Consider the following 24231-nt stretch of genomic DNA (forward strand, 5'->3'; position numbering starts at 1 on the left):
AAAACACGAGATCTATTGACAATGCAAACTGTTTGAGCTGTTGTGGATGACTGTTGGGTCTTGGCTGCCTTGTTATTGGTTCTCACATTGAGGCATTCCTGGGATTCTGGCAGGACATGCCTTCTGTGTTGTCTACATCTACATCTTTGACACCTAGACCTTCAGTTCTCTGACTGACATGGTCCTGAAGCTACCTTTAATTGGTTTAGACGTGGGGAGGAGTAAACACATCTGAAGATCGAAATCTCTTTTTTAAATTTAGGTGAGGACATGAATTTGGACAGATGCACTCGTTTAACATGTGTTACATTTGAAGTAGGTGAAGATATCCACAGGGAGGGATTTCACCTTACTTCTGCTCAAACAACGCCAGCGGTGGAATATCCAGAATTGTGTCGTAATACATGATAACACAATCGACATGATCCACATAAATTAACATGCATTTCTACAAAACATCGGCTTATTCCAGGCAGAGATACCATCAGCTCTCCAGGCTCCTTCCATACGTGTCGGACCCCCTCTCCACTAACCTCCTTTCAACCCCAGCCGTTGTTTTTTTTGGTTTCAAACATCGAAGAATCTGTCTGCTGCTCAGAAATTCCTCAGATTAACCTGCTGTCCTCCGCTCCCTCTGCATCACTCCTCATTTCTTGCACCTGTTCTATGTCAACACACACACACACACACACACACAGTTGATCCTCAACCATCCCAATCACAGCCCGTTGCATTTAATTCATCAGCTATTCTCAACGGTGCTGCTATTTCTGAATATGACATGTGAAATGTATTATGATTGACAAACAGAAGGAACTTACAATGAACTGGAGCAGTCACCGAGACCCTCTGCCGGACAGGTGGGGGATGACGCAGGCTCAGAACGCATAATGAGTGATATTGGGCAAGCCATCAGAGGGCAGGTGTGGAATGGAAAGGGGAACCAACAGTATTACACTCTAAAAAGGTTCATGTAAAGGTTTAAAATGAACTCCGTGCAGACTAGCCAATGCAGAATACGCTGCGAGACGGGAGCCCAGGTTAAGAGGTTACGCAACTCTCGTGCCCCATACACCGCACGACTCAGAGAGCTGCCTTTATTGAACGACCCCGAACATAACGGAAACACGACACAGCTGACCAACACACACAACACTCTCACTAATGGTCCCGATCACGCTACACATCACACAACAATGGAACAACACACAATTAACACACGACCAATAAAAACCCCAAACCCGTTAACCCCACTTAACCGAACAACAAAACAAGTTGACAAAAGCCCCTTTTGTCAACTGACAACCCCAATTCCCAGGATCCCCCGCGCGACCCCGGAGGAGTCGCCACAATAGGAGCAATTTAGCACTGGGAGAATGCATATAAGGCTATCAACAGAGTAAAGGAGAATCTCGCTATCCATCTCTATCTCTGAACACGGTGTTTGAAGTTGCACGGTCAACTCAGCTGCTCTACAGATGACTTGCCCCAGGCTCCCACTGGCACCTTTGCAATGCAAGCTTCAACTCTATAGAAAGAGCTCCTTTCAGCTTAGATTCAGCCTGATATATAGCATGAACGCCTAATGTTATCTTCAATCTTTCTCTTTATCAGCCTGGCTCACAAACTAGCCTCATAAAATAGCCGTCGACGTTGGATTAATGCAAAGACGCTCATAAAAAATCGTGTTCATAATGACATGCTTAAACATAGATAATTATTCATTTTTAGCAGATGAAAGCAACCGAGCCAAAAAACTGAATTTCAAGCGTTTCTCACCTCTGGCTGATCTCTCCCCCGTCTGTTTCTCATTATGTTTCATTTGTTGAATTGATGGCATGCCGCCATCACTCCGCGTGTGTCAGCGTGACCTCGTTCTACCACCAGGGAGCAGTCAAGCTCCGTCCGGCGAATGAGCATCAAATACATGATTTGTTTAGTTTCATGGACCCATCTGCGTAACAGGTTTACTGTAGAAAACCTTTTGAACAATTTGAAAAGTATAAGAAATGATCAAACATAATGTATTTTATACATAGATCTATATGACTTAGACATGTGTCTGTTTGATGCTGTATGTGTTGAGACACGTTACAGCATCAAAGGGAGAGGAAGAAGTGTGTGTGTGTGTGTGTGTGTGTGTGTGTGTGTGTGTGTGTGTGTGTGTGTGTGTGTGTGTGTGTGTGTGTGTGTGTGTGTGTGTGTGTGTGTGTGTGTGTGTGTGTGTGTGTGTGTGTGTGCCTGTGTGCATGTGTGCATGTGAGTATTGGGGGTTTTTCGGAGGGAAATTAAGAACTTCCGTGTCTCACTGAGCTAGTCGTCTGGGCCATTTCAATGGTTGTCAAGGCGATCATTAAAACCACACCATTCATTCTCACCTTTCCAGGGTCATAAATCTATAATACCGCTATTGACACATACCCCCTCCTAGGTGACCCTACCCTGCCTCCCGTGTGTGTGTGTGTGTGTGTGTGTGTGTGTGTGTGTGTGTGTGTGTGTGTGTGTGTGTGTGTGTGTGTGTGTGTGTGTGTGTGTGTGTGTTTTGTGTGTGTGTGTGTGCCATCAGAACAGAGGACCTGACGATGCTTCCTGTTCAACGTCTCGGGCGGGTTGTTGCTCTCCTCGGCTGTAAAGAAACCAGCTTGGGAGATGAAGGTCAGAAAGCAACAGGGACCCACCCTGCCTGAACTTTGACCTTCTTAGGGTCAAGGGGGTGACAGGAGATTGAACGCGCTGGGTGAATGTTTAATGAGTAGACCCTGAAGACTTAGTCCTCCTTCTGATAGCCCCGGCTACAAGTATGTATCTCTATGTATTTAATGCAAAGATATCCCCCCATAAATGATCGCCTTCAGTCCGTTTTTTAAGTTTGAAACGTTGGTTTTGAATATAGGCTTCAAAATCAATATCTATTAAGAGTCATGCGATCTTTCATATTGTGTTATCATTGATATCAAGCAGTTAAGAACGTTTTTCCTTTAAGTTGTATCTCCTGTAAATAAACAACCTAAAGCTAAATCTTCCAGCTGCCTGTGATTGTCTACCGCTAGGGGGCAGTAGTGCTTTTCTAATAAAAACGTGATCATGGGCTTGTGCTTGTAGTTCAAGTTGGAGATAATGTAATACACAATTTACTTTGTACTTTTAAAGAAGAAACATTTATTAGACAAGTAAATTACATCACCACCATTATCATGCCAATTATTTTCGTCTTCCCATAGCAGCAGCAGCAGTGCAGTACTCGAGTCGGTCACACTCAACAGAACAAACGTGTTCATCATGTCCAGAGTACGAGTTCAAATTCACTGTTAGCTCGTCGTTCGCCCCGCCCGAGTCTTCTCATCTGCGGTCCGGGTTTCCACGACGATAGTCATTGAGTTATTCTCTTCCCGACTTCCCTCTTTCTGAACTCCATCGCTGCTTTGTTTCCAAGGAGATTGAAATAGGGTGGGCTTTTTCTGACACACTGAGAAGGAACACCATTGGATAATATACTGATGTGTTGCATTGTGAAGTTAGTCTCCCGTCGACACCCTGGTCTGGGAATCCGTCACTTTAATCCAGAGTGTGGACGGTTTGAAGAGGACTTGTGAATATCTGAATATATCTGAGACAAATTCCTTCTTTTTTTTTACCCCCCCCCCCCCCCATATCTATTGAAGGAATTTTAAAATGGATCTTCAGTAAAATCAGTCATCTCATGAGTAGTACTATTTACAGCTTTGAAACAAGTAATATAGTGGACTGCTCTAAGCTAACAACAGCATTACTGTGACAATATAGGACAAGTATATCACCATTATAAGGAATTAGATACACTACAACATCATTCACATGCACTCTTACACAGTGGCATTCTTTAGACCATAGACCATTCTATTTACATACTGTCCACAGCTACATTCCAGCTTCCCTGTGTGTGTTCGGTTCTGTTCATTTTACACATGTGTATGTGCGTGTGGGTGTGTGTGATGGAGAAAAAGACAGAGAGAGAGAGAGAGAGAGAGAGAGAGAGAGAGAGAGAAAGAGACAGAGATAGAGAGAGAGAGAGAGAGAGAGAGAGAGAGAGAGAGAGAGAGAGAGAGAGAGACAGAGAGAGAAAGTGCCTGAAAAAGACTAGGAGAGAAATATTGTTTTCCTTGGGTGTTAAATTATAGTTGTTTTTGTTATACTTCGAAATCTGGCATTTATATACCATGTGCTGAAAAAGTGTGTTCCGTGTTGAAATTAGAATATATTGCGACAACGGTGCGAAAAATACAGTTTCAGTATTGCAGTATGGCTGGTTTAGATATTGATCTACCTCTTGCTGTTCATCAGAACATTGGCTAGAGCGATTGGTCCTATACATGAAATGAATCGAGTCATGTGAAAAATAGATCATTCTGTAAAAATAAACTGCATATCAAATAATATTTTCACAATGTACATTATGGTATACCAATAAATATATGTTCAGTGGAAACACATTGTATATAAATTGCATAATGAAATCAATATGTCGCTGCAGATATGTCGTTGAGATGAGGAGGTTGGCGGACGTTCACTAAGGGACCGTTACAAAGATGCCGCGTTGATGTTGAAAAAAACAGAAAAAATCTCTCTCATGTACTTTGAAGAGCCTACCTAGGGAACGAAACACGACAACTCTATACAATTCTCTAGATTTCCCCCAGCTGCTTCACAATCCATTCCATGTGATTTGAGGAGACTTTGAAGAATATATACATGTAGAAGTGAAATAATTTAGGGTATGTGGCGGATGCTTATAACTATTTTAGTGAGGCATTTAGTATAGTTGGATTTGTTTATGTATTTTTTCTATTGCTGTATTAAAGCAAAGAATATCACAGTTGTTCTTCACATGAACAAAAATCAATGACCGTTATTGTGATTTTATATCTACTGTAAGCTGCAATTTCTATGTGAAAAAGTTTTAAAACACACTCACTGTTTCTACCCAGGCATGAAATGTCGCAGGATGTGATCTGTTAGTCTTATGGAACTATTAAGTTGTACATTAACAAAGACACCTGACTACTGTACAATGTCACTATGGCACTGATAGACCAGAGCATTTGTGTGTGTGTGTGTGTGTGTGTGTGTGTGCGTGTGTGTGTCTATGTGTGTGTGTGTGTGTGTGGGTGTGTGTGTCTGTGTGTGTGGATTATAGTCAGGGCTGGCTGTCAAAATACCTTGTCAGGTATTGAGACACAGACCTCTGTATACAGGCTGTGTTTCTGTCAAATAAGCTGCCCACGCACTCTGCGTACACACACACACACACACACACACACACACACACACACAAACACACAGACACACAGACACACACATCAACCAGAAGAACAGGAAATGATTGTGACTGTTTTCCATCCAGAGTCTGAAGAAGCCTGTTATTGTACATCAGTATGGGAATGAAACGTCAACGGAGGGGTTGGGGAGGAAGGGGGCGGTGGCCGGGGCCTGTGATCCGTGCGCCGGGAACAAGATGAGGTTTGAGTTCAAAGTTCAGGGTCCGCTTGTTGGCCAAAGGTCAAAGGTCACGGGGGCGTCAGACGCTGCGTGGCGCCCTCTCTAGTTCGTGGGTCCTCCGGTTGCGTCCCTTCTGCCGGTCCTGCAGGTGTTTCCACTTGGCGCTCGCCAGCCCGTGGGCGTGCACGTGAGGCCCGTGGGCGTGCACGGCGGGACCCTGGCCTCTCTGCTGCTGCTCCTGTTGCTGCTGGATGAGCCCCTGCTGCAGCAGCTGAGCCTTCTGCCGCTTGTGCTTCCTCTCCCGCTTCCACACCTGCTCGCAGAACTCGTCCACGCTGTTGAGCGTGGGGTGGTTGACCAGGGACAGGAAGTCCCGGTACCACAGCTTCTGGTTGGGCGATTCCCGGTGCGGGGAGGAAGGAGGAGGAGGAGGAGGAGGAGGAGGAAGGTGGGGCGGAGGTGGATGAGGAGGGAGGCGGTCCCGGGCGGGGGACGGGCTGGCGGTCTCTTCGGCGCGGTGCAACAAGTCCTCCAGACGCTCGGTGACTATGACCTCCAGGGCGACCCTCACCAGCGTCTGCATGAAGCCGTGCTCCACCGCCTGGCACAGGTAGAGCCCCGAGTCGCTGCTGCCCAGCGCGCGGATCAGCAGACCCTGCTCGGTGCGGACGAACCGCTCCTCCGCCTTGACCTGCAACACGACACGCAAATAGAGAAGGCTTGACTCCACAAGGACGTAGCCTGAGGTGGGGTTGGACGGGGAGGATTATGACATGAGGAATATCCCACAAGCAGCTGTCCATGTGACTGCTAAGGGAACTTCAAATACAATTAGGGTCAACTGTATTGAATTTGATTAATTCAATACTACTATATAACATTGAATCAAACTTCTGGGCCCTATATTACGGATAAATGTTGCGTGGGTAGGCAGCTGAGACAAATAGACAGACAGACAGATAGGAAGATAGACGGAAAGACAGACACACTGACAGATAGATGGACGGACGGACAGAGACAGACCGGTTTTGTCTTCAGCCTCCCCAAAAAAAACGAAGCAACATGCAGTAAAAGGATCAGTAACGTGTAACACTAGTTCTACCAGTTACTCCCAGAGCCCTCCTATCAGGATGTAGAGTAAGGGGTGCGAATGGACCAGCGAGAGAGGGAGGGGGGGAGCCGGACCTCCTGCTTGCGGTCCTCGCTGGTCCTCTGGTAGCGCCAGGAGGTGAGGGCGCGCTGGGACTTGGGGCTGCACTCCAGGAAGGTGCTGCTGTTCTCCACGCCGTACACACGCTTATCCAGCATGGTGGTCTGCCCGTAGAGCTCATCTGCAGCGCCACGCACACACACACACACACACACACACACACACACACACACACACACACACACACACACACACACACACACACACACACACACACACACACACGCAGGCATGAACACACAAACGCAGGCATGAACACACACACGCAAACACACGCACACACACGTTAATCCCAGTTTAAACATAGGCTCTGGCTAAAACATGGTCATAGTTAATGGCACAGTCCAAGTTAATTGAGAGCCGCATGGCAGTACATTGTTTTATTGGGTTCATGGGTGGATATAAAGTGTGTGTGAGTGTGTTTGTGCGTCTGGGGGGGGGGGGGGGGGGATGCGCTTCCTGGTTCTATTTCAAATGGTTTCTCGGTTCTGCTCTGTTCCTGCGTTTTGCGTTACTGCCGCCCGTCTCTTTGCTTAACACTCGATCATAGGTGCTGCGAGGGAAGCGGATCTGTGGTGGCTCCCTCTACTTCAGGCCCTGTTCTCACTCACACACACGCACACATGCGCACACACACACACACACGCACACCAAGGCATTCCTCGGTTTGACCTCCCAGACACTGCATTGGTTCCGACAACTCAGCATGTCCTGAGGTCTTTATAATCAACATATGCCTCATATGGCTCCTCCCCCAGCCGCCACACACACACACACACACACACACACACACACACACACACGCACACACACACAGCCTTGAACCCTTCATGCGTTTCCCCGTTGACTGGGGGGGAATGCAGAGAGGGTCATTCCTCCACGTTTTAAAATCACAACTCAACGCTCAAGTCGTCCTTTTACACGCAAACGTCCCACAGAGCGACTTCAACGGGCAAACGCATCGTACCTTTAACGCCTTGACGGTCTCCCTGCATGTGCACTCTATCTAGGAAAGAAACCTTGAAATGAAAGGTTCTCTCCCTTTAAAGTGGGTAATTAAGTGTGAGCTGTGTTGTGTTGTGTCCCAACAGACACACACGGCAGCAGCATCAGCAACCACCTCGCTGAGGGGACTGACGCTAGTGGATTGGATTGGAGGGGCAGTCAGAGCGACAGTGACGGAGAAACAGACCAGGGTTAATTACAAGCTTCCCATGGACCACTCTAATCATCACACCAGCAGGAACGCATAAAAACACAAGACGCCACTACCACACACACACACACACACATCCACGCGCACACACACACACACGTAAACACACACTCCAATAGCCTTCTGCTGCTCCTTTGATCCCTTTAGAAAAGTCCAGCAGTGACTAATTTGACGTTACCAAAGCCGAAAAGCCGCCCAGTCTATGGACCACATTGAATTTGTGTTCTATTCACAGTCACTATATTGATACACAGAGCGCATGTCATGCACATGTCTGTCCATTGCACCCGATTGCACTCCTCATCATCCTAGGACGGAGTGATCCCGCCGTCTGTGTTCCTTCCCATGGGTTCTTCCTTCCATGATTAAAGAGAGTCGCTCCTTGCTCTTTGGGGGGGTTAGGGCCAGATGCCTTCAGATGTGAGGCTGTGAAGCCCTTTGAGACCGTAACTGTGATGACGGACTATGTCAATGCAATACTGTACATGTGTGACATTTGTGCGCTCGGCTTCTTTGCACTTCGGTTGTTGTTTTGAGACGGGGTTGGAACCCGTTGGATCAAGGCTAGGATTGCTCTCAGCCTCCCCCTGGATGAAGGTGCAGTCCGCTGAATGAGGAGATAAAAGGGGCGGCTCTGACTGTCCTACCTTGGTGCTGGAGGTCCGAGCACTGGGTGAGAGGGTCTCCGTTGCGGATGTCCTGCCGGCGGGTGCGTCTGTGGAGACACAGACCAATCAGCACATTCAGAAATCCCCCAAACTCCCTTTCTCTCCCCTAGCCTTTTGTCTTGTATTGTCAGTGTTACTGTTGTGAAAAATCAATACAATTTAAATTATATACAAATACATATATCCCATATATTCACAGGATTTGTGTGTGTGTGTTTGTGTGTGTGTGTGTTTTTGCATTCATACACTCAGGCGTATTGCATGTGTGTTGAGTTCTCTGTGTTTGTTTAAATGTGATTGTGGTCTGAGGCAATAATGTGAGGCAAAACAAACCGATGAAAAACATTGAAGGGCAACAATCCAAACGTTTTTGGACTTGTAGAGGAAGAAAGGAATTCCGATCTCATCAATCATTGTCTCTGTCTTCACTGGATGCCGCAGGTACAAAACCAATTTGAATTCTCCTGTGTCCCTCTCAAAGACAACGAGGACGCACAGCGAACCGATAGTGACAGAGGGCCCGCGCAAAACAAGCTCTCAGTGGCACAACCTCTCCGTCTGGGCCCCGCCACTCTTTGGCCTCTCGCACGAGGGGTCAAGAGGTGATCCTGAGTCCCACTAGAGACCAACCAGAGTTCAACTGAAGACCAGATAGCAGATCAACTAGAGCCCACTAGTAGGGTCCAAATAGAGTCCAGCTGGGAGACCTTCTGAAGGCTGAGTAGAGTCCAAATAGAGTCCAGCTAGCTATTCGATGAGTCCAACTAGAGTCCAACTAGAGCAGGGGTTTTCAAAGTAAGAGAGAGTGAGCCCCCCCCTCAGAGAACAAATTTCAGCTGAGCCCCCCCCCCCAATTTTTTTTTCCAAATCCCCGTGTTTTGAAAGATCTTTTAATTATTTTACACATTTTAAACATCTCTGATCATATCTTAAACATCTCTGATCATATTTTACACATTTTAAACATCTCTGATCATATTTTTTCGAAACATTTTTGAAACATTTTAAACATCTTTGTGCGTTTTTAAACACATTTAACACATTTTAACATCTTTATCTAAGCATGTTTTTGCTTAACGTTTTTAAAATACATGTGAACATCTTAATCTGTAAACTGCCAGTTTAGCCTCCTTTTTAGCTAACCTCATCTTTAGTGGGAGCAATGAGTTTGCGTAGCTGTGTTCGAAAGCGTTCCCCATCACGGATATAGTGCACTATATAGGGTGCTCACCATTTTGTAGTGGTGTTCGAATTCTCAGTGGTAAATTTCATGACCTATACAGTGGACTTAAAATACCCAAAATTTGAGTGAACATACGATGTTCCCTACATGTTACTCCCGTATACCACAATGCAATGCGGTCGTGTTTTTCCGAGCGAGAAGAAGAAGCTGAATAACCGTGAAAACGAATAGAAATGTCAACAATTTATTTGGGATTTAACAGAGAAAATGTAACATTCAAAATTAATTAAAAAAAACCTTGATCAAGGAAATGTAACATTTAACATCAATACAACCTCCAGCTTTCCTCGTGGGTGCCCGGTTTGTTTACATGATGAGGGCGCATCTGTGTGCGTCACACAAACACCCGTCGCATTTACTGACGCAAATGACGTTTAGAAATGTTCAGCGTAGTGTCCGAATTCTCGTTCGTTCGTTCCCTATATAATGCACTATATCATAAACACTATATAGGGAATAGTGAGTGAGTGGATAGGGAACGATTTCGAACACAGCGCTTCTTCGTCTTTGCGTTTTTTTTGCGTTACTTTTTCTGGTATATTTTTTTCTCACGTCGCGCCCCCCCGGAAGAACTCTGGAGCCCCCCAGGGGAGGCGCGCCTCACAGTTTGAAAACCACTGAACTAGAGCACAGCTGGAGTCCAACTAAAGAGTCCATCTAGAGTACAGCTAGCATAATAACTAGAGTCCAAGTATATTCAAAGTAGAATCCAACTAGAGAACAAGCGGTGTCCAACTAGGTTCAGGTACCAGACGAAACGTGATCCCGATGGAAGTGGAACCCCATGGAACACACACACACACACACACACACACACACACACACACACACACACACACACACACACACACACCAGTAGCAGACTCTGGGCACCTCCACCGTTTACCTCCCCCCCCGGTTCCCCCAGACAGCGGCTGACATGGGTCCCCCTGACTGTAAACACATGCAGCAGGAACCTGACTCCTCCACCTGAAGGGGGTTCTGGCGGCGGGCACAATGGCTGCTCTATTTATGGCCAACCCCCACCCTCACCACCTCCTCTGAAACTCAACCATATCCCGCATGTGTCCTTAATCTATGGATATACCTAAAGCCCCCGCTTTTCCCCCCCTCATCGGACCCAATGTTTCTCACAAGAACGGATTCAACATGTGACAGATATGCGAAGGCCTTTGCCCGAGCATGTGCTGCCCGTTTGCCACGGCAACGTCGCGGGGCTTGTGGTGTGTGTGCGTGTTTCTGGAGTCCAGACAATCCATCCATCCCTATTGGCTCTGAGGTGTACTGGGAAACAGAGGGGCTGCGTGTCAACCACAGACGGGGGGGGGGGACGGGACGGGGGACAGGGGGATGGGGCAGGTGACGGGACGGGGGGTAGTACCTCTTGGCCATGGGGAAGTAGCGGGAGCACTCGGTGCCGTCCCAGGCGCAGTAGGGGTCCCGGGCCAGGCAGCACTCGGCGCACGCCTTCCCGTACACCTCGCAGCGGTGCAGGGGCATCTGGGACACCCCGATGGACGAACCCAGGTACAGCTGTTGCTGTGGGAACCAGAGGGGGGGGGGGGGGCACGACGCAAAGTCACGCCTTCTTGCATTTCATCCAAATCGTTTTTCAGGAATGGTTACTTTGTGTAGACTTTGGCGGACGGCGTACGATGCGGTTTTGTGACAGTTGAACCGCTCTTAAGGAAGGAGCACAGGGGCGGCGGGTTGGTTGTAAATCATGCTAGCAGAGGCAGGAATGTGCGTCGCCCTCTGGCACGCGGCTACGTCTCCGTTAGCAGACTGCGGTGACCTCACCTGTACCTCTGCACCTGTGTAGTTGCTACTAGCGGTTGGGCTGACGCAGCGACTCTCGAGGTGGTTGAGTCAATCCTGCGCTTCGTAAACTCAGCCTACAAATGTCCCTTTGTTCTGTTTGTCAAGGCCGGGGGCTAAAGGTGTGTCGCTACTGGATGAGCGACTAGCAACGAGGAAGACAATCACTGTATGCTACATACTGTTTTTGTACCCGGTGTTTTTTTAATTACGTTAATTTGATATTTATTGACTGTGTTATAGTTGTATTGTGGACTTATGATAATGATCCCTGTCAGTAGCAGTGGTATTAGTGGTAGAAGTTGTAGTAGTTGTAGCAGCGATAGTAGAGGTAGTAGTGATAGTGGTAGTAGTGGTACTAGTGGTAGTAGTGATAGTAGTGGTACTAGCGGTAGTAGTGGTACTAGTGGTAGTAGTGTTAGTAGTGGTAGAAGCGATAGTAGTGATAGCAGTGGTACTAGCGGTAGTAGTGATAGTAGTGGTACTAGTGGTAGTAGTGATAGTAGTGATACTAGCGGTAGTAGTGGTACTAGTGGTAGTAGTGATAGTAGTGGTACTAGTGGTGGTAATAGATGTGATTGTCCCCTCTTCACCTCTTGATCATCCTATCCCCCGTTCAGCAACTCCTTTATTTCTCATCCTTTCTCTGGCTTATATTCTTTATCGTTCATCTCACATTCGACGGCGTCATTACCTGCTTTGTCGAAAGTTCCATTGCTGTTATGGCCGTGGGTTCCTGGAGACAAAGAACGACGAAAGAGGAGGAACAAGTGATTACAGCCCAGCATTCAGCCGCACCGGCACAGAGGTTTGGATGGCTGACTGCAGCGGGGGGCAGAGAGGGGTCCCTACCCTGAACACAGTCATCTCCTCCAGTAGGACCTCCTCCAAGTCATGCCAGGACCCTCTGGGGACGGACACCACCTTCATCACTGTTCCAATGTCTGCAGGAGGAACACCAGCACACGACACGTGGTTGGACCGAACGCTGACTGTATCGTTATGCGTAGCTGGTCAAGGTTGCGGATGGAAATGCAATGAGCAAGACGCGATAATGTGGCACAATGGGTCTCATCTCATTGAGACTGACGCCTTGTTGTACATTGTCCCTGACAAATGTACAATATATAAAATAGGGTTAGGCAAAATAAAATATACTATACCATATTGAGGTTGTGATCAATACTTTGGTCATAATGTTTTGATCACATCCCCACGGATATTGCGGTACGGGGATGTGATCAATGATTCAAACGCATTTGATTGCTGGAGTGTCACACCACACAGATTAAGCAGCCGTTTATCTATGAACGTATGAATGCATAATCAATTCATTTGCATACCAGTGCCAATAAACATGACGTCATACTGGCCGTCCTCCGCCTCCACCTTGTCCACCACGATCTGGGTGAACTGGTAGTCCACGTCCGTCTTCACCATGATGGGCTTGTTGTTGATGGGGTAGACTGGGTGGAACATGGCCGGGTGGTTCCTGGCGAAGGTGACCACGTCGTCGGGGAGGTCCTTGGTGGTGTCGAAGCCGCCAAACGTCTTGCTGGGGCACTGGGGGGGGGGGACAGTTAGGGTATTCTCCTCGATGTTTAAGGCATGGAAGTTTGTATTCAAGAATCCCTGTTTATCTTCATTGGTGTGTACTGTGTTGTTATCCTGACCACTGTGGGGACGTCTTCTCCTTGTATGCATCAGGGCACATGTGATATATCCGTGGCCCATGTGTGTTATCTCCACTAGGTCAGACTACTACCCGTGTCCTGGTGCATGAAAGAGGGCTGAACTGTCATTACTGTGAGTTTGTCCTGCGAGTTCGCCTGTGTGAAAGGGGGTCTATTATTTATAATGTTTAAGTTAAGCATGTAAACACGCTCCTGTGGGATGGAGTTTGGGGTGGGGTACGGTAAAAGTGATGGATGGAGTGAAGCTCCAACACTAATGTCCTAGACACACTCAGTTCCTTGAGAAATTGCGAAGATGTCATCGTCATGACAATCACATATGGGATTTTTGGAACAAGTAAGTTCTAAAAAATATTAATACATGTTGATGATAAATCAATGAACCCGGTTAATCATCATGCAGAGCTTCGGTTAGATGACCCGATATGAGGCGAGGGCGAAACAGATGGTTCTGGTTTTGATAGAGGGATGACTGGGTGCAGACTGGAATACTCTCAAGCTTGACCAGACTGTCATTATCACTTGGAATGTGTTGCCTGCACGCCCAGACTTGTGTTGTGATAAATAAAAAACATAGGCAGGAAGCGGAGCAGGAAGCTGAGGGTGCCATGTCATTTTGATGTCCAACACATTTATAGAAAAAAAAAAGAAGGAAATGTGTTGATGAATGTGACGACGGACGGATGTGCGATAAAGTCCGTTGTCCTGTTATTTTCCCTCTTTCTAGATCTTATTTTAAGTAATCCTTCATTGTCCCTTTTTGGGGGAAATTCTTTCTCTGCTTTTGACCCGTCCGGGAGCCGGTGAACACACACACACACACACACTCAGAGGAGTGCCCCGGTCAGAGGTCCACACACACGGGGGCACACACATGGGGGCACACCGGCACACCCGGAGCTGTGGGCAGCCGCAGTGCAGCGCCGGGGGGTTTCAGGTGCCTTGCTCATGGGTGCCTCACGATGGAGGGTGCTGCACTACTACTCCCCCCGTCCACATTTTTGCCTTCCGGTCGGGATTCGAACCGGCCACCCTCCTTAACCAGTAGGCCACGGACGGCCCGGGTCTACACCCATGGAGACCACACGGGGGGAGGGGGGGGTAGTCATCTCACCGTGCCTGGTCGCGGGTAGGGCACCCGGCCCTGGAACGGCACCCACTGATAGTTGGGACCGTCGCGGTGGGCGTAGGGGCCCAGGAACACCCTCCTGATGTCCACCATGCTGTACAGACAGACCGCCGAGCCTTTGAAGATGTTGCTGTGGGGGAGATAATGGAGAGGGCTCAATGGCACGGTACCAACTAGACCAGACGGTGCGGACATTAAAGTAACAACACAAGATGAGATAGGGCTTCCTTCAGCCCAGACGGGAAATGTGTGTGTCACAGCACAACGTAGAGCAGGGTAGTATACTTGGAAATAAATACAAAACGATTCAGAAACACTTCTCTATACAAATGTTGATGCACTTTTTTTTTTTAACATTATCGACAGTTAACATTATCCTCTTTATCGACGGCATAGCGTGTCTTCACTTAGCTGAATGCTGTCCAAATTAAAGTGGAAATCTTAACGATTTCCGTCTCATTTTCTTTGGATTTTTTTCGACCACCATTGGGGATGAGCAGCAATTGCTGATGTGTTTTTGGACCTCACCTACTAGGGAGGAAGTGAGCTCTATCGGCCAGCAGTGGCTGCTCTCAGGCGGAACAACCGCTACTGGGTGATTTCAAACATGTCACTTACTGTGCGTCGCTTCTGATTTCCCCCGGGAATGTCCCCCGACACCCAGTTTGCAACGTTCATAATATTGCAAATGCAAGGGCTTTCATCAAATGGCTCAATCCCCATCGTGTGAGCTCAATCGGGGAAAGACTAACCGACGGTTATGGCATGAAGGTAAAGCGACTCTGGCCGTACCTGGAGGTGGTGAACACTGTGTAGACGATGGGGTTCTTGGGGTCCTTGGTGCTCATTAGAAAAACGTCCTCTGAAAACCAACGGAAGACAAAGTTTCATCACATGACACATTGCACACATTGCACCATACATTTCTGCACGTCTCCATACACGTGGCACATTGTTATCTTACCAACATCGAGGAACGCGTCATTTCAGCAATAATGAGTACACACTTTTTTCAGTTGTAGCTTTCTCTACATTTGTGATCATCCTGCATATGTTTTGGATGCAAGTTCTATTTGACTTCAGTTTGGCGGACGTCTCTAACGGGGCGCAGGGCGGGGTAAGGCAGGTGGGGGACTCACGCAGCTCGTCAAAGTGTGTGTCTATCCCGTTGGGTCCTGGCACGGAGCAGACCAGCCGAGCCTTCAGGAAGGTGGTCCACTTGTTCACCAGGCTCCTGTGACCCCCCAGGTCATTCTGGAGAAGAGATATGCACACACACACACACACACACACACACACACACGCACACACACACGCACACACACACACACACACACACACACACACACACACGCACACACACGCACATGCAGACACACACAGACACACACACATACAGACACACACACACACACGCACGCACGCACACACACACAGACACACACACACACACGCACACACACACACGCAGACACACACAGACACACACACATACAGACACACACACACACACAGGCACACACAGACACACACAGACAGACACACACACACATACAGACACACACACACAAACACACACACACAAAGCGTGTAAATTAAACTTTTAAATCAGATTAGATGGTTGTTATTATATGTTACAAAAATAAAATCAAACTTGTGACTCTCGCCAAGCCTTTGGAAACCAAAACTAGAACGTGGCATGTAAGTGATGAATTCCAGTAAACAAAGCCATCATTCACATCGAGACCTCGCCTCGGACTTGTTTTGATCCGTCACCGGCGATGGGAACATCTGACAGGAGCGATGACAGACGACTGTCTACCTACAATTAGAGCCGGCAGCTCATGCCCGGAGGCGTGTGCGTGTGCGTCCGGGCCACTTGCTGTGTTTGCTTTTCAGTGTGCACACAAGCAAACAGGACCCCGTGGAGTCGCTGACAGAATGCTGACGGAAACACTAGGATCAACAAACGTCAAGTTCTGTGTCGATTCACGACAGCCAATTATGTCGCTGAATATGCAGAGTGCTGAAATCGTCTGTCTCCGGCTGGTTAACCGAACAGCAGAGCCCATTCCCTCACAATCACCCACAGTTATCTGTTTAATTTAACCCTCAATCTAACCCTATCATTGAATGTGAATAAGACAAAGATGAGTGCATCTAATGCATTTATACATTCGCTCCATCATCCTCGTTCGTTGTTGCGCTGGTTGATCAGGGCGCAGGCCTCAGGGCTGGGGTGTAAAGGAACCGCGAACGCCTAGACTTCCCTCCGCAGATCCCCGGTCAGTCTAAGTGTTTCACTCCTTAATTAATGACTAATGGTTTGTGTGGAGTGAAAGCTGATCCAGAGCCAGCAGTTGGGGGTGAGCATTCCCCCCCAGAGACTGGTTGGAGCCGGGGGGGACGCTGATCAGAGCCAGCGCTAGGCTGGAGGATGTCAGCGCTGCCAGGGACACTCCTCCCTGCCTCTCAGGTTCCGCTGACATTTAAACACTTGGACCGCCTCTCTGTCTTCGGGGGGCCACCGCACTCAACACAAACAAAGCTTCTCCGGGGCTAAAAATAGCGTAAGATAACAGCTTCTGAAAGCGGCCATTGTTGGAGCCTCTCAGAGACCTCAAGTGGTTTCAAGATAAAAAAAACTGGAATCTCATGCGTTGATATTTACGCATGCACATGGTACGTACACACAAACACACACACACAATTTCTTGTGTGTGTCTGTGCGAGACATTGAGAGAGAGACAGAAAGAGAGAGAGAGAGAGAAATTGACTGAGAGAGATAGAGAAAGAAAGAGGCGAGAGTATGGCGAGGGAGTGTGTGTGTGTGTGTGTGTGTGTGTGTGTGTGTGTGTGTGTGTGTGTGTGTGTGTGTGTGTGCACGTACTTTGCAGAGCTGTCCGATGCGCGCGTGTGTGGCCTTCCCAGCATGCTCTCCGTCTATAGCGCTCTCCCTGAAGAACAGGTAGATCTTGTCGTCTTCGGGGTTGTCACTCTCAGGGATCAGGTGAACGCTCACGAACCTGGGCTCTGGAGCACACACACACATGAAGAAACATGAATACACACACACACACACACACACACACACAAAGACACCCAAAAAGACACACACACACACACACACACACACACACACACAAAGACACCCAAAAAGACACACACACACACACACACACACACAAACAAAGACATCCAAAAAGACACACACACACACACACACACACAGAAACACACAAAAAGACACCCAAAAATACACAAACACACACACACACACACAGACAACCAAAAAGACACACACACACACAAACACACACACACACAAACACACACACAGACGCCCAAAAAGACACACACACACAAACACACACACAAACACACACACACACACACAGACACCCAAAAAGACACACACACACAGACACATGCACACATAAATACACACACAGACACACACACACACACACATAAACAGACACACACACAGAGACACACACACACACACACATAAATACACATAAATACACACACACAAAAACACACTCACACACATACACATAAACACACACACACACTCAACAGCAACAATAATTATAACATTTTGTCTGAGATTCTCCAAAGAGGGAAGGCAATGCTGGCAGACTTTGACGGACAGGTGCCTTCCTTACCATTCAGCCAACGAGAATCATGCTGCTCCGTCCTGATTGGGTGGTGCTTGCCGAGAGTCCGGAAGATGGCAAAGTCCCGCCCCATGAAGTCAGCCGACGTGCCGGAGTACAGCTCACCGTCTGAACCGACCAATGAGACGAGCGGACAGCGTTAGCCTAGCAACCGCTCAGGACCTGAGGCCCGGCCACGTGCACCAGATGCAGGTGTGAAGATTTATCGAGTTGTTTTTTTTTTGCCTCGGGGGGGCTTTGCGGTCCAGGTCGACGCCAGCTGGCACGGACAAGGGACCACGACGAGAACGGATATTAGGGCGTATAGTGAGATGGACGTTGCCAAGGCAACGCCGACCGCCCTCACGTAGACAGGGAGGAGGGTGGGGGTGAGGAGGGGTTGCAGAGGTGTGAGACTGGGGGAGTGCATAATAATGTGGAGGAGAAGGGAACATGTGTGTGAGCGGCGGGGCTGTGTGTGATTAGGGGTGATGGACCGAGAGATGGCCATCTGTTACGGAGACGCCAACACAAAGGGACCCGACCGGAGAGGAGGGACTGGTAGGGCGCACCTGGACCGAAAACAAAAAGCGTGCTTCTGAGCTCTAAACGCTGAGGCAGGACTGACACGCTTAAGGCTCATACACACCCAGCCCGGGGGAAAGCCGCTCCCGGATTTAAATAAAGTTTTACCGCCCTTGCAAATAAGGGGGTTCTTGTTTTGCGTGTATGTAAAAAGAAAAGGGCAGGCGACGTGATAACGAGCGAACCAAGTAAATCAGGCCTGTAATTCATTTCACCGTTCCCATCATGTGGGTCGATGCTGAGCGTGGTGTTAGTGAGAGTGACCAAGGTGGCTGCACCTTACCTCCCGAAAGAAAACCTAAAGAGAGTGTATGTTAGTAGTAGTGAGCAGGATACACTGTGTGCGTGCGTAGTGTGTGTGTGTATGTGTGTGTGTGTGTGTATGTGTGTGTGTGTGAAAGTGTAGATCTTTGTGTGAGTGCGTGTCAATGTGTGTGTGTGTGTGTGTGTGTGTGTGTGTGTGTGTGTGTGTGTGTGTGTGTGTGTGCATGCGTGAGTGCGTGCGTGCGTGTGAGTGTGTGAGTGTGTGCATGTGTGTGTGTGTGTGTGTGCATGTGTGCGTGGGGCCTTACCAATCAGCATAGAAGCTGTGAAGAGCTTTGGGTCATAGGGACTCTTCCCTCTGCCGTTCTCTATGAAGGGCCCCAGCCTGAACAGGTTCTCCTGGAAACACAGTCAAATGCAATCAGCCTAGAGCTAAAATAACAGATTATATAGAGGTATACAGTCATTTTCCGCGGTTCCACGCTGTGCCTCAGCGCTAGCCTGAACCGTGAGGTGCATCAGACTTCATGGTGAGAGTCTAATTGGAAGATGGCTCTTCTGAAACTGTTTTTTTTTACCCGCCTCTAACTGTCTGTGAAGACATGTCTAATGACTGGGAAACAGATTTAGAAAATGCAACGCAGTGACATATGGAGGAGAGGGAAGCAATTTCCTGTGACCGCTCACACACACACATACACACACACGCACACGCACGCACACACACACACAAAAACAACAGACACACACACACACACACATAATACAATGAATAGAACACACAATGACATTCAAGTGAGTGAATCAAGTCACAATGAAAGCCCTTCAAATCGAGGGTATTATAAATAAACCTTTGGTTCGTGGAACAACAACAACAATCTGAGAACCTGGAGCAGTCGTGCCATCAAACCACCATGAGACGTAAGGGTTGGTAAGACGCGTGTACCTCTGGCCTCCGTCCCACCTCCAGGAACCCACAGACGGGATGGAAGGCCCCCGTCCCGCACACGTACAGGTGGGTCTGGTTCAGAGGCTGGAGCACCTTCACAAAGTTACCGCACTCCCTCTGTTACACAGAGAGAGGGGGGGGGGGGGGAGAGAGAGAGAGAGGGAGAGAGAGAGAGAGGGGAGGGAGAGAGAGAGAGGGGGGGGGGGAGAGGGAGAGAGAGAGAGAGGGAGAGAGAGAGAGGGGAGGGATAGAGAGAGCGAGAGAGAGGGGGGAGAGGGAGAGAGAGAGAGGGAGAGAGAGAGGGGAGGGAGAGAGAGAGAGAGGGGGGTGAGAGGGAGAGAGAGAGAGGGGGAGAGGGAGAGAGCGGGAGAGAGAGAGAGAGAGAGGGAGAGAGAGAGAGAGGGAGAGAGAGAGAGAGAGTGAGAGAGAGAGGGAGAGAGAGAGAGACAGACAGACAGAGACAGAGAGAGAGACAGACAGAGACAGAGAGAGAAGGAGAGAGAGAGAGAGAGGGAGAGAGTGGGTGAGAGAATGTATTGCGATTACAATACTGGATTCAAAATTGCATCACAATTAAACATCATCCGTGTAACGTTTTGTGTTTAATTTTGGTTTTATACCCCTGTATATTTCATATTCTACTTTCTTCGTACTTATTATGTTACATATTCTTTTGTATTGTTCTTTGATAACGATATTTTTATATAGACTCGACATTGTTAATAACTCTTCCTTTGTTTGATTTTTATACTACTTTTCACCATTGACGTTTATTTCATAGCCAATATAGCTCTTTTGAAGTTTATTTAATTTAGTACATAGATGGCAGAAGGACGGATGGATTGGTAGATATGAACAACAACCACCCATTAAAAGTGTTGTGTCTTCTGCCATGTCGCTGTCCCAAGCAGAGCGGTTCGGAGTTCATTTGGATGGGAGGGCAGAGGGCAAAAGGCGCATCTCTCCGCTGTTAATCGTCTCTCTGGACACATGTGGAGATCCATCTGAGAGCCACAGGAGCAGGGCCACGGGACCACAACAAAGAGCTCAGCCGCATGTAATCTACCGCCGTTCTGAACGGACCTCTGGATTACACAGTGGGATTGTGCTGAGTAATAGTTGAACATGTAATCTGTTTTCATCTGGCAGGGAGAACACAGTCATCGGCTGACTCAATGTTTGTCTCTCTTCTTTTTTGCAAAAACCTGTGACCTTTTTCAGACGGAGGCCATAAAGTGTCTCACAAAACACAGATTGAAGTTAAAGAGTGAGACACAGTAAAGAGTAGCTTTATAAAATTGTCCAAATAAATCCAGAATATGGAGTAAAATAAAATACTCACATATACTCCATAAGTATACATGAATTCAACTGACATTTCACAGGACAAAGTTATATACGTCTCAACGCTCTTCATGTTACGGTAATATATGTATACATTTTGCTGTGTGTGAGTGTGTGTGAGCACGACTCCATCAGTATGTATTCTGTGCTCTGTGGTATGTAAAGCTTCGGTGCCCAGTGACCAGTTTTCCTCTTGCTATGTCAGCACGTGCCTGAGAAGTGACCTCAAATGAATACTGATGTGTCATCACGCAGGGCAAAAATAAATAGAAGGAGGAGAGACAGACGAGGCCAAACTCTGCTTGTCTTGTTTGACAGGGTCGATGGCAGACTTGGGTGTGTAGGTCTTTTGGTGATGTCAACAGGTTCGTTTCTGCAGATGTTGCAGCCTAAATGGGTGCGTTTGTACGAGTAGCAGGCGATGAAATAATTGCAACCGATGGATAATGTGTGGTCTGTTCTTCAGCCAAGGAAGGAGCAAAAACTGAGTTTTTATTTATGCTTTAACGATGCTAGTTTCCTTGATATAATCCTGCCTTTAAGAAAGTCGAACTGGGATGGTAATAAAAAGGCCTATCAATACAGTTCTCTCAATAAAATGCTCCTGGTTAGTTACGATCCAAAAGTGTTTCATCGCATTGAAACTGTTCAAAGTTCAAAAAGAAAGTAGGAAAAGGAAAAGTTTTTCCGAAAGCTATTTGTTGTGTTTGTGCAAACGTTTGTGAGATGCAGGGTACTGATTGTACTCCAAGTCAAATGAATTCGACCTGAACATCTTTCATAACCCCTAACCCCTTGCCCTCTTTTCCCATTCAGCCTCTGAAATGTTTCCTTTGAATTCAGCCCACAGAACATCCGCCGACTTTGATTCCCTCTATCGGCCGCGCTCTCTCTCTCTCTCTCTGAACTCTCGCTCGCTCTCCAGCTTACCGAGCCCGCTTCGCACAAAGACCACCCTTCACGGGCGGCCCATTCATCCGTAGCAGAATGTTTACAGAAAAACACACACGGACAAAAGGGCTCCGATGCTCTTCAAATCAGTCCCCGCAGAAGGGCAGAAAGGGGAGTGCTCGCCAAAAGCACCAGGGTTGCTGTGAGTTGATGTGGAAACAGGGGCTGTTGTTGCTGTGTTTCCTTGTGAACCAGCGGGTCATGCCTCAGGCCTCAGGGAGGCAGGCAGGGACGGAGATCTCAGAGCTGCGTTCTTCAGGAGCAGCGAGCGCTTGTGGGCGAGGCGATGCTATGCTGAACAAGCTTCCGCTTATCTTCCTTGTCATTCGAGTGTTTAAGTCATCCGGGGACGCTCGAGTATGGATGAGACATCTCACCCAGCAGGTCGATCTTAAATGTTACAACGATGTCACATTCCCAAAGAGGAAGCTCTCACCCAGCACTGGCGTCATCAAACAAGCTGTGTCCCTATTGAAGTACAGTTTCAAGTTAGTTTCCCCAAAGGCTCATCCAAAAATCCTTCCGCTCCGTTGACGGTTTCAGCACTTTGACCTTTATCTAAGGAGTGGTCTACGATTGAACCATGGTCCCATTGAAACAGAAAGAGAAAGTTTACATTTTCAGAAGCCCCATCTGTGAGTACAGTAAATTCCACTGGCTTGAGTTATTCAGGTCAAACAATGACCTTGATGTTTGTTCTGAGGATTAGGGTCAGATGTGTGATCAGCGAGACAGATGTGACAGATTAAATGACTATTCCAACGCTGGCGGCTTTGCAGCCAAGTTGAAAACGATACGTGGATCAACGTACTATAGATACCATTGATAACAGACACACATAAAGTCTCTTTTTCAAATACCGTTTTGTATTGATCCATAACTTCCAATACAACCATAAGAAAAGAAAAGGATGTGTGTGTGAAGAACAAAGAAGAGAGGACACATTCATGCAAGAGAAGCGGTATAGGGTCATATGGCTGCGGCTCTTACCGAGAGGTCCTTCCCTGCCCATTTGCATTCATCCCTCCTGGTGGTGGACGGGGGCCAGGCGATCTGTAGAGCAAGCACAGGGGACATGAGACCACGTGAACTTTTAGAACTTTTGTTCCACCTCTACATAATCCTTTGCCCCACACGATAACACATCCTATTCAAAGTGAATGGGATGGCCAAGGCGAGACCATGCGTCTGGTATGGCCGGGCCGTGAGCGCGCTGAAGGGGAGAGAGTGGTTTGTTCCATGTGCGTACAGCAGTGTTTGGGGGACGTGGCCACAACGCCATTTGTTCTCCATCTTGTTTCCGTTTATTCCATTATTCATTCAGGTGTAGAGAGCGACTGCCCTGCCCGGTGGAGCGAGTGATCTGGTGCGACAGCTCTGCTCTGAAATATGAATGCGGCACTTTTCTATAAGAAACAAGGTCCCTGTTTACCGAGACCTTTGAGTGGCAATCCGAATGAAGATTTAGACACTTGTGGAGGAAGACACAGACAGTTCAGTGGCTCAAATGGCTGGTTGGATAGAGGGATGGGTGACTGGATGGACAGATTGATGAATGCATGGTTATGTAAGTGGGTGTATCATGAGTTGGTGAATGGATGGACTGAAGGATGGATGGATGGATGAACAAGTGGCTATGTAAGTGGTTGTATCATGGGTGGATGGGCGAATGGACTGATGCATGGATGTGGTAAGTGGCTGTATCATGAGTGGATGGATGTTTTGGAAGCTGCAGATTTGCCTTGTTGAGTTGCAGCATTAGGATGAAATTTATGTCGGCAGGCAGCGAGCTGAATGGACCAAGTTAAACCTTCGGCCTCTGGTCTCTCTCGGTCTGTAGATGGAAAGAGTTTGGAGCTCTTACTTGAGAGTAGTCCTTGCTGATGTTGAGGAGGTTGAAGGAGAAGATGTGGTCTTTGGCCCCGACCACAAGCCTGCCTTTCTCCTCATCCAGCAGGAATGTGTGGTAAGCCGAACTGTTGGCCAGGCCATCGAATGTCACCAGGTTGTTAGACTGGAGCAT

The 24231-nt window shown here is 47.8% G+C and overlaps 1 protein-coding gene across 1 annotated transcript; it reads right to left on the reverse strand.

Annotated features, from left to right (window-relative positions):
- Window positions 1-5554: 5554 nt before the first annotated feature.
- On the reverse strand, window positions 5555-24231 carry sema3ab (sema domain, immunoglobulin domain (Ig), short basic domain, secreted, (semaphorin) 3Ab; the record flags this gene model as incomplete). The annotated part of the gene is given in 18 exon segments (XM_079744072.1): window positions 5555-5881; window positions 5883-5957; window positions 5960-6166; window positions 6661-6806; window positions 8549-8616; window positions 11194-11351; window positions 12325-12366; window positions 12483-12574; window positions 12974-13193; window positions 14439-14583; window positions 15246-15315; window positions 15593-15707; window positions 17344-17486; window positions 18125-18244; window positions 19273-19363; window positions 19911-20030; window positions 23199-23261; window positions 24073-24231. Coding segments are annotated over 18 exon segments (2361 nt in total).

Source organism: Pollachius pollachius (assembly GCF_949987615.1).
Source record: "Pollachius pollachius genome assembly, chromosome: 9".
In the NCBI taxonomy this organism is placed as follows: Eukaryota; Metazoa; Chordata; class Actinopteri; order Gadiformes; family Gadidae; genus Pollachius; species Pollachius pollachius.